This window comes from Atta colombica, unplaced genomic scaffold (genome assembly GCF_001594045.1).
Source record: "Atta colombica isolate Treedump-2 unplaced genomic scaffold, Acol1.0 scaffold163, whole genome shotgun sequence".
Taxonomy (NCBI): Eukaryota; Metazoa; Arthropoda; class Insecta; order Hymenoptera; family Formicidae; genus Atta; species Atta colombica.
Genome location: NW_017259254.1, coordinates 1,394,513 through 1,406,726, shown reverse-complemented (window position 1 = coordinate 1,406,726; position 12,214 = coordinate 1,394,513). Strand labels below are relative to the sequence as shown.

The following is a 12,214-nucleotide window of genomic DNA, read 5'->3' as shown; positions in this document are numbered from 1 at the left end:
AGATGATTTTCGAACCATGAATGTTCAGCCATGATGTTGATGTTGAAGTCGATGGCAACGATTGACCGGCTTAGCGTAGTATTTTTTCTTCTTGAGATTGTCGTAGAATATCCACTTCTCATCTCCAGTCACAATTCAATGCAAAAAACCTTTTCTCTGTTGTCTTTGAATCAGGTGTTTGCAAATGAAAAATCGCCTTTCAACGTCTCTCGGTTTCAGTTCATAAGTTCACCCAATTTCCTTGTTTTTGAATCATTCCCATAGCTCTCAATCGTACAAAAACACCTTGTTGAGTTACTCTCAATGATTCTGCAAGCTCCTCTTGCATTTGACTCTGATCTTCTTCGAGTAATGCTGTAATTCTTTGTCTTCAAATTTTTTTGGCTGTCCAGAGTGAGGCTTGTCTTCAACACTGAAAACGCTCCATCCTTGAAACGTCGAAACCCTACATGATTTATCAGTTGGAGCAGTGTCACCATAAACTTCGACAAGCATTCGATAGGCTTCAGCCGCACTTTTCTTCCAATTAAAGCAGAAAATCAAAACTTCCCGCAAATGTTGCTTAGTTAACACAAAATTCGATTTCAAATACAATAAAAATCAAGGTTTTTGTATGAAACTCAAAGCGATATAAACTGAATATTATTAGCAGATGTTTAACTGAAACCGCCAAAATCAGCTGTCACTATGAACCATTCACAACAGCTGGAGCTATCTTTAGGGAAACGGACCGAACTAATTTGTACTCCCAATATAAAATATGTCAATTTTTTATATGATTATAATTATTAATTTTATATAATAAATATATATAATTAATATATGAAACATTTTTTTCCCGGATTAGTAATTAATTATACATTTACTGAAATATATATATATATATCCATATTGAACATCTATTCAATACAAACAGCATTTATCTTATAGTAAACCAAATTATTGCGTAATCGTAATTGATGTAAATTATATGAAATCGATGAAACGTATAATAATAAAAATTATTTAGTGATTTAATAACTTTAATTTTAAATAATTAATTTTAAATCTTTTTTTTAATTAGATTTTGTTCTGTATATCAAAAAGTTATTATTAATAATTTTAAGTAACTTCTTATTAAGAATTTGATGTTTGAAATAATCATCAATTTTTCTTCATATTTAATATGTAAATTTATTAAATAAATCATAAAGATTGGAGCTTTGATTGAGATCTATGATTAAATATTAGCTCCTTGCTTGCTTTTTGACATTTACATCTTTAACATCTTTATACATCTTTTTACATCTTTATAGAATTACAAATATATTTTAGTTAGAACAATTTATTTATGCAAAGGCTTCTCATATCGTTGTCTCTCGCATCAGATGGATGCTGATTTGTATAACCAATGGAAAATTGTAATTATTTTTATCATGGAGAATTATTCCTCATCTCTTTCGCATGAAATCCATTCGCAAAGTCTAATTTGGTGATTCTTCGTAAAATTCTTGTACAGAATTAAGATTTTTTCGTTTGCAGTTCCTGGTAATAATTTTATTAATGAGTCAATGACAATTGTTATACACTTTCAAGTTGCAAAATTCAGTGGTATATTTTAGCATACAATTTTCGCTTTCTTTGTTTTATTAATGTTCTCCTACTAGTAATAATAATAATACTGTTAGAAATAGTACTGTCTTAATTACAATAAGAATATAGTATTATATGATCGATATGGATACAATTATTATTTGTTTAAATTCAAATTATTAAGTGAACAAATTTAAATTTTATACAAATTAAATTTTATACAAATTAAATTTTATACAAATAATTTGCTAATTTTTCGATAATTGCTCTAACAAAAATATGATTACGAATGTGTATATTCAATTTTCTAATTTCCTATTATTTTAAAAATATCTAAAAAATCATTTTTAGATATTGGATATCCCGCCATTGCAAAATATTTTTAATTATTATTAAAATTTAATATTTAATATGTTTTTTTATAATTTTATTATTATTATTTATATATACTTTTTTATGATAAAATAACATGCAGATATTATAAGATTAACGGATATTGATTTTTGTCGATTTACATAATTTTTTTCAAAATTCTTTATAGTCTTTTAATAATGTTATCATGATTACATGAGTTGAATTAAAAATGCGTGGGTATAAGAAATTCAAGATAAGTTGAATAAGTATCTTCGTATTAGCGTAATTAATAATTGTAATTTTTGAAATATAAAGAATTAAATTTTATATAATAAATTTTTCAGTATAAATGTTCTTTAAAATATCGTTATTATCGAATTCGGCTCATCTCGTACACTCGAGAAACTTTTGTACCTATACATATAAAAAATTATAATAACGCATGTATTTTATTATTATTTTTTTATTATTAAATACATTCCTTCGTAACCATTATTTCGTAAGGAAATTATTTTATTCTATTCATTTTTAATAAGTGATGATTTAAACATATTTCCTCGCGAATTTTAATATTATATTAAAGAAATAATAAAAAATTGAAATTCACATGCTACCAAAATTATCACTATCGTAAATGAATCTGGAAGATTCGGGATTTACATCATCCTTTAACAGGACCGCTAATGTTTGACGAAATGCTTAATTTTTCTTTACGAATGGATATTGTAAATTTGAAAATTCTCTACTATGAAAATTGCTCTTCTTCATGTCGGATTCTAGCTATAGTGTACCACAAAGCGGAGGGATTTTAATTCGTTTACATTATTGGGATAAGTTATCTTGAAACGCTATGAGAAAGAGTGCCGTCATAAATATATTGATAAATGACTTTTTATCACAATATTAATAAGTTTTATATTCGCAAGTTCGTAATTAACAGTAAATATGATCGAATTGCTGTTAGTATTTCTTTCGCGTTTATCAATTTGTGTTATCGTGTCTTAGACATTTTCGTATAATCTTGCATTATTAAAATTTGTTAATTATGCTTCTATTATATCAAATTTGTATTATATTTTGAACAGTGTTTATAATTGTATATTATAAATAATAATAATTATTATAGTTGAATTGTATAAAGTATCCCCCCCACAATAAAAGATAATATTTAAAAAATTGTGTAACATGATTGCTATTGTATTTTATTTCGCTATTTATTTATTCATATTGCAATATGATTAACGAAATATAGTAAAATAATTAGACATAAAAATAAAAAATACATTAAAAATTTATTCACCTGCAATAAACAAGCTATTAAATTTATTAGTGGCTCGTTTTTTTTTACAGGCGAGTACTTTTTATTTATCAAGAAAATAGATGAAAACAGATGAAATCGGCTAGAGTGATAGAAGACCTCTTCAGGTTGATTTTTTTTTATTTAACTAAATTTTCTTTGCATCTTTAAATTAAATGTAGTTTGCTTACAATTACAAGAATTCCAACTTTATTCAACGGCTTGCAAATATATTTGGTAAAAACATAGCAATCTTTTCAATACTATCAAAGATAATATTAAAATTTTAATGCCAAATGATTAGCGAAATAAAATAAAATAATTGGAAATAAAAATGTAGGATAGTATAATTATAAAAAAACAAATATATAATTATTGATAAAAAAAGACCATTAAATAAATTATAATTTCCCAAGCAGAACAACAAGTCATTGTGATATCAAAGTGATGTCAAAATGATTTCAAAATGATCATTAAAAGACATTTTTCAATCATTTTCGATTCATTTTAATGTCATTTTGTCATTATCGCGACTTGCTATTCTGCTTGGGTTATAGTAGTCCGTTTAATTGCTGAAATTGCGGAATTAAATCTGTCAAATTAATAGAGATTTCAACGATTTCATTGATTTATTTCCATCAGGAGCACCGCAAAGAAATGGATTTTGTTGTTTGACATTTTCTTCTTCAGAGGGCAGTATTATGCAGGAGTATTTTGCGGTTACAGGGAAGAGGCTCTTATGTCTTCTTTGAGATATCTCTCTCTGGTCATAGTGTATACGTGTGTACAATGATTGATAATGTCACTGTTTTTTAATTATTTCATATTTAACACGAAAATTTTATATTTTTGGCTAGCCCTTTCTTTCATTAATATTACATCTTGCCAATATTTTTGCAAAAATATTATCATTTTAATTAATGATTAATTTGTGATATCCGTAGTAATATTTTAATTATTAATTGTTTATCTAAATAGTATATACATATGAGCTAGTATTCATGGTTAGAATTCTTATTTTAAGACCATTTTAAGTAATGTCTTAAGACACTAATGCTGCCTTTTGATTTATGACTTCTTAAGACTTTACTTACTAAGACGGTTTTGAATATAAGATCTGACTATGAATACAGGCTATAATTATTAATTTTTTTGTTATTTAATATCATTATAAAGACAGTGAATTTCATAATTAGAAATTTCACTAGAAGCCATTTTATCGATTGAATGTGTTGACAATTAATCAATAAACGAGAATGGAGTAAAATGAATTGAAATTTTATTTTAGTATATAGCATTCGAATATGTATATTAAAAGATATATATACTATATTTCCTATTCTTTGTATTGACAGATAATGGCTGTGTTCAGCAGAAAAAGCAGCTTTTAAACTGTTGTAAAGTTTTTCAATATGATTGATTTATATATTTATATTTATAAAAAATCGAAAGCAAAAACCAATTGTATTGAAGAATTTTACAACAGTTGCAATATTACTATTTCTCTGCTAAACGCAGCCATTCACGATGCATACAAAAAGCTGATATTATTTTTAAGCAAGGCATAGAAATATACTTCATGCAATTGCTATAAATGAATAATAAAAATGCATTCGGATTAAAAAGAACTCATTTTAACATTTGTACGCGTATTTCTGAAAATTTGAAATCATATATCAATCTATTTCAATTCTTGTTTCCTAAAAAATTAGTCAGAGTTTGATTGAAATTTTATGAATCGTGATTCTAGACATCTCAAAAATTTTAAATCTGATCACTGTAATCTAAATAGAAAAATTCTAATTCCTCTGAAGTATTTCACAAGTACAGTTGATTAGCATCACCTCTTGACCTTTTCAGCACCCCAACTGAAACCGAGCGAAGTTCTAGAAACCGATAATTGTGATAATTTTCTTATCGCATCGCGCTTTATTAAAGATAAGGTTAAGTTCAAGGGTCTCCACCGATCTGACTAGAAACTCTTTTGTGATAATCAATCAAGCGTAAGCTCACTGACTTCCGTATGACAGGACGTGCAGACCTTGTTGACAATGAGGGTCGAGGCATACGATTCTTTATGCGTTTAGGTTATTTTTGAACTTATTACAGTTCTGCCTATTTTTTCATAAAAAAGGGGACGGCTTTCGACCTCGTGGCATTAGATGTATTGACAGTCAAATATATCAAATGCTCTTTGCAAGTTGCGAACAATCTGTGCAGCAACGAGTAATTCATTACATCACCAGGCAAGGGGCTCGTAATCGCCATATATATAGCAGAAATAGAGCTTCAGGTATAATTAAGGCATCACGTAGATGGCTCAATTAACGGCAGGATATACGCCTATAATCCATTTACCGATATCGTGGGCAGTAATACATCGACTGTAAATATCCAGATAAAACGACGAGGCGAACAAGCACTCAATCGCTTTAAAAATAAAGTGATTCAGAGAAATGAGATGAAAATGAAGATGATATTTAATATTTTAAAGAAATTAAGAAAATTAATTAAAAGTAACGTTTTCTTAAGATTAATCTAATTATATTTTACATATGATATACAGTATATACTTGTAATATATAAATTATGTTAAACATATTATATATACTTATATACATGTTTATATAAAAAAATTTTTACTGGGACTTAACAAGAAATGCGATAGTCATGAAAAAAAAAGATAAGCGGTAAATAGCATGAAACAAGAAACAAAAAGCATATTTATATTGTAAATTAGTCTTTTAATAGAGAAAGCGAGATACTATTAAAGATTCTACTCTGCAAATTTTCTAATAAAAAGGGGTCCTAAAAATAATTGAAGAACACTGACATGAAACCAATTCTTTTTGGCTGAACGTTTGCATTAGTTCATCTTTTTTCCTTTTCTCCTCTGTTCTTTCAAAAGAAAGAAGAGGAAAGCACTTATATTATTTTTAATAAAAAATTATGAATTTAACAGAATAATATTATCTAAATATAGAGAAAAAAATTTTGTGACAATATATTATATTGTCACAAAATTACAATTTTTTTCTTCTATAGTTATCTCTCTTTTAATAATCAAACTCGGACGACAACATTAAAATTATTTTTTTAATAAAAATTGAGTATTATTGCGTTTTAAATGTAATTATATGTACATTTAAATATATGTCTACGAAACTAAGAAATCATAAAATTATAGTACTATTTCAATCAGAATTTATAAAATTATATAAAATTATAATTTTATAATATAATTTAATAATATATAATTTTATATATTTGTATATAAATATATACAACATATTTTATATATAATTATATATAGAATATTTTTTGATGAAAATGATAATGGAATCGACAACGAATCGATGTTTGCGAATGCTTGATGCTTTCGAATGTCAAATCGACATTCGAATTTCGATGCCGAATTTCCGGTTCCGCTATCATTTGTGACTGAGATATTTTCAGTTTTTTACTCTTACTTAAATTTTAACAGAAATGCGAACTCCTATAAGAATGTTTTTTAATACTATATCGTCAATAATCGAGGTTATATACGAGCCGTCGTTTCGACGACATAGTTCCGTCATCACGCAAACGAATGTTAACGATCTTTTTGTGCAAAAAAAAAATTATGCAAACGATTCAAAAGGCCGTTCAGTAGCGAGCCATATATTATTTTGCCGATCGGCATGTCACAATCAGAAAATTCTATGTGGTGGAAGAAACCACATGAATCCATAATAGGTTTCTTGCACAATTGAATAAAAATCGGAAATTATGTTGAATCGCGCGCATAGCCGCGTATGCGCATGTTTATTGAGTGCATTCAGAATGACAAGAGCTCACGGAGCTCTTTTATCTGATTGGTCTATATTTTAAGATCTAATAGAATATACCAATCAGATGAAAGAGCTCAGTGAGCAATTGTTGTTTTGAATGCACCCATTATTATCCATAGATTTGTTCGCGTCGCATGCTCCAACATGCTCCCATCATAGCTCCTACTCATTCCAATGCGCTCATTAGAATGAGTAGGAACTATAACAGGAGTATGTTGGAGAATGCGACGCAAACAAACCTCATGAGGCATGCTGGTCATTATGTATCAGACATGCGCTTTACGCGATTGCATGTGGAGAAGAGATCAGAGAAGCAGTTTTTCTCTGAAAACACCGGCGTTTCGTCTTTATGCCATTTCACACTGTACGAGCGATGTCGATCCATGTATGTCGAGTTTTATTATTAGTCGCATAAAAGATCGGTCACCAACATTAACCATTCTGCGATAATAACGTTTGGTTTTGTATTATAATTAATTAAACTATTCTCTATATGAACACGTGTCTTCATATAGACCCATATATATTATCGTCCATTGCGTTTTATATTTTAATAATATTGGATCCAGTTTTTTTTCTATTATCATATTCTCAAAAGAACGAGAAGTACTTCCGTATGAGATAAATAAAAAAATAGTTTAACGCTAAAAAATATTGAAGACATGCAGTGATGTTCAATTAGTCAAAGAGTCACTATAAAGTCTTTTCACAATGGAAGAATATTAGGAACAGAAATAAATAAAAAATTAAGAGTAGACAATAAACATAACGCACAACTACATATAAAATACAATAAATTATTTATATATTTTTTATTCATTTCTTAATTTTTTTATTTCGATATTTATTCTTTTTTCTAATATTTCTTCTTGTATGCAGGGTTTAAGCATAACATTTTTTTGTTTCTCATTTCATAGATAGAAAAACGACAGATCCGTATATTTAAATTTCGCGGTAAAAACAATGATTATGGTACTATGATTTATTAATTTCGTTATCACATGTCTCACAATCAATGACCGCGATTGCCAAAATATGCGTTTTTTTTGTAACTTTCCGAATTAATTGTGTTTTACAAATTCATATAAATACGTAATACTAAAATGAATAACGGCGGATGCAGTTTAGTGTTTACCGCCACTATACCAACGATCATCTCGTTTTGGCGGCAAACCGGCGTAACATAGCGTGACATAGCGTGGCATCGTTGAGCACTTGTGATTCTTGTGAATCGGAAGAACCGCGAAGAATTCGTGAGAGATAATAATTTTGTCATGTCAGGAAACGTGCTGAAGTTCGCTAAGTTGTCGGACAAGGCGTTCCCACCGATGAAAGGTTCGGAATATGCGGCAGGTTATGATCTACGGAGGTACATCATTCCCACTCTATAATTATTGACTTAACTAATTTTTCTATTACTCTGCTCTACCAAGTACTAGTGGCTAGTGACAATAAGAGAGTGATCTCAATCTACAATTGTTGTATTAGTTACATTCGTTCAAAATATTGTATATAAATATATGTTATATTTATAAGATAAATTGTTAAGTAATCTAATAAGTCTAGTGAGAACAAAGAAATCTGCCTTCGATTATAATAATCGATATAATAATTATGTATTTGGTGAGCATTTTTCTATCTATAACAATAATCGTTGAAATTTGATCATGTAAGTTTCTAAAATATTTCTCTTGTGATACAGTGCGTACAAGTATATTATACCAGGCCATGGCAAGGAATTAGTTAAGACTGATTTGCAAATAGAAGTTCCTTTTGGTACGTACGGCAGAATCGCACCACGATCTGGTCTAGCATGGAAAAATCATATAGATGTTGGTGCAGGTGTAATAGATGCAGATTATCGGTATATACTATGCACAGTTTCTATAAAGACAAAGGGAGTTTTCTAGCAAGAAACAAAGAAATGATATATAACATAATGAATCACCACATTCTTATTTGATAATGTTAAACAGAGATGAATAATCATGTATTCTACTATCTTGCTGGAAAGCATCAAAGGATAATAAAATGTCAAATGCTCATATTCATAACTCTTATATTTAAAGCTTTCTCAGATTCAACTTTAGATGTTATTTTACGAATTATTTTATTGGCACTTATAGAGCATAAAGATCTAAAGATGAATTTAAGGAAGCATTAAATTTAAGGCCTGATTATAGATATGAACAAAAGTACCATTGTTTTCATTTTAATGATTTATTTATTTTTTTGAAACAGTGGTAATGTTGGTGTAGTATTATTCAACCATAGTAATGAGGATTTCGAAGTTGTACCTGGTGATCGCATAGCTCAATTAATTTGTGAAAAAATTACATATCCTAAAATAGAAGAAGTAGATACCTTAACTGATACGAGTAGAGGTGCAGAAGGATTTGGCTCGACAGGCATGAAATAAACATTCAAACTTGATTGATATAAACTTTTATAAATCATATAAAGTACTTATATACATTAAGCTTTTTGTCTTGCATAAGTAAATACATTGATATTTTAATAAAATATAATCTCTTTATTTCTTAGAACCATTTATATATTAATAATATATATGCCTAATAATATATATTGATATAAACGTGTGTACATAGAAAAATATAAATAGAAAGATCTTTCTGTATTTTTTTTTCCCAAGAAATTTATATTTTTGAGAGAGGAACTAATCCTGTGTATGGAGTTGGTGTTTTGATGAGAGACAATATAGTTTTGAATTGTTCACTGTTTGCGTCCCGCATAAGCTTGAATATAACATTTTCAGAAGTGGTTATGTGACATCCTATGTCTCGCATTCTCTGTAAAAAAATAAATATAATTTGAACAATGCATATTTAATAAGATAATAAACTTGATAAATGAATATATATTAAAACGTCTGTTTTTTTTTAAAATAACAGAAATTTAATAATAAATTTAATATAAATGTTCTAAAAATTTAAAAGAACATTTATATTGCAATAATGATTAATAAACTAGATAGCACACAAGTCTTTTTTTTTAACTGAACTTGCACAATTTATTTTTTCTTTTTTTCTCTTCAGTGTGGAGGAAAAAGAAAAAGTAAAAGATAAACTGCAAGAAGTTCAGTTAAAATAAAAAGATATGTCTAATCATAGAACATACTTCCAAAGCTAGTAATCTATCCTCTTGAGTACGTGATGAACAACAGTCTGCCACAGTATGGACTTCATAGCCATATTGTCTTAAGTCAACAGCTGTATTTTCTACACAGACATGTGTTTCAACACCCATGAGTACAATAGACTCTGGTTTTTCTCCATTGCAAAATATCGCAAGCTCCTTATTAATCTGAAAAGAGCAAAACAGCATTTATGTAACTGATATAAATACTATTTGCAGAATATGAATATAGTGTGTACTTACTTCAGGAGTACACATACTAAATTGCATCTTTGCAAAAGGTCCCTTGGCTCCAGAGATATCAAGTTGAGGAATAGTTTTCCCCAAAGATTTTGGATTCTGTTCGGACACTAGCATAGGCACATTCATAATTTTTAGAGCGCTGATCTATAAACAATAATATTTTGTATTATGACAATTGTATTGTAATAATATTAATTTACAACTAGGACCCTTAAGTCTGTTCTTTTTAGTTGAATGAACTTATCTTGCATGTCTCTTCTTTTCTCTTTTTTCTCCAACATGGAGAAAAAAAGGGAAAAAAATGAAGTATACAGTAGTTCTGCTGAAAAGAACAGGCTTTGTAATTATGAGAAATAACATAACCTCAACATGTGTTTACATTCTAACAAATTGTACCATAAAACGATGTAATTTAATGAATTTACCAGTTTTGTTGAATTTTGAATTATTTTATCGAATTGGAATATAGCTTTCGCAAACTTTTCTTGAACATCGCATATAAATAATGCGGTCTTTCCTTGTCGGAGTATAACTTTTGCAGGATTTACAGCCATCTTCGCGATCGTTATTGTTATTCGTTATTATTTACGTTATCGTGATTAATTTTAATGTGCACACGAAGAAACGTGAACAATGCGACAAATTGCGTTTCACGGAAACTTAAAAACTACAAAGTATGACGTACTCGAAAAGTTTATATATGAGATTCAAAGTACGAGTCATGTGATATCAGGAATTGTTATCTATGTTATGCTAATTAACTATGCGCTCTAAACAATTAATGAAGGCTACGAACAAATGCTTTTTGTAGAACGCATTGGCAGAACATCGATTTTTTATATTAAATATTTATCGACTACAATAATTTTCATTATCAGCAAGATGCTATTTTTATTATCCATTTCATTAATTTAAAATTATTTATCAACAAATGATGTACTCTAAACAATTAATGAAGGCTATAAATAAACGCTTCCTGTAAAATCAAACGTTCATTGGCACAATGTGAATTCTTATTAAAAATATTTATCAAATATGTAATATTATATTAAAACTGACAAGAGGTTGTTTCTATTATTTCTAATATTCATTTTATTTATGAATAAAAAATAATTAGATTACAATATTTTGGGAAAACAATAATCAGGATATGTTTAAAATGCAAGTAACATATATTCACATGAGGCTAGTTTCTCGTAGACTTAATATAATATAAACGAGGCTAGCGATAACCTTTATTTTTTTTACTCTATTTATTTATCATTGAATTTATTATCACCCGCGCGGCGATAATAAATCTGCACGCGAATAAGAAACGCGCTGCATCTCATGTATGTTCATTCTTGCGTTACATGTCAGGTGTATACACGCCAGTACACGCCATGTGTCAGCGCAATCGGGCGCAATGTTATGTTATCAAATCAAGGGAAAGATCCACACATGCGCGATGATTACACTCATTTTTTTCAGTCGCGTGCATATTTTGTAAAAATAGGACTCTTACGAAAAAAACAGAAAGCATTTAAAAGTCAGCATTTAAAAAACATTTAAAAAATTGTTTTCCTTTTCTCACTCCATTCTTCCTGCTTTTATTTTCAAGCTTTAAGAATGAGATTTCACTTTTCAGAGTAGATCATTCTACAAAGTGAAATTTCTTAGAGATTGAAAATTGAGCCACTCTTTTTCATGACTTGCTCAATTTTCATGACTTGCTCAATTTTCACTTTTTAGAGTGAAATTTCACATCAAAGAATTTATGAAA

The 12,214-nt window shown here is 28.5% G+C and overlaps 2 protein-coding genes across 2 annotated transcripts in view; one reads left to right on the top strand and one right to left on the bottom strand.

Annotated features, from left to right (window-relative positions):
- Positions 1–8,214: 8,214 nt before the first annotated feature.
- The window catches only part of LOC108686069 (protein N-terminal glutamine amidohydrolase-like), an 8,681-nt gene continuing 4,681 nt past the window's right edge, over positions 8,215–12,214 (top strand). Inside the window, exons 1-2 of the mRNA XM_018191149.1 lie at positions 8,215–8,422; positions 8,756–8,917. Coding sequence (XP_018046638.1) covers positions 8,328–8,422; positions 8,756–8,917 — 257 coding nt within the window. The 5' untranslated portion in view covers positions 8,215–8,327. The remainder of the gene's footprint in view (positions 8,423–8,755; positions 8,918–12,214) is intronic.
- On the bottom strand, positions 9,659–11,163 carry LOC108686070 (isochorismatase domain-containing protein 2-like). Its single transcript, XM_018191150.1, has 4 exons — positions 10,878–11,163; positions 10,453–10,596; positions 10,192–10,377; positions 9,659–9,863 (listed from the first exon to the last, which is right to left on the bottom strand). The coding sequence occupies exons 1-4, from the start codon at positions 11,004–11,006 to the stop codon at positions 9,711–9,713; spliced, it is 612 nt and encodes a 203-aa protein (XP_018046639.1). The 5' UTR covers positions 11,007–11,163; the 3' UTR covers positions 9,659–9,710.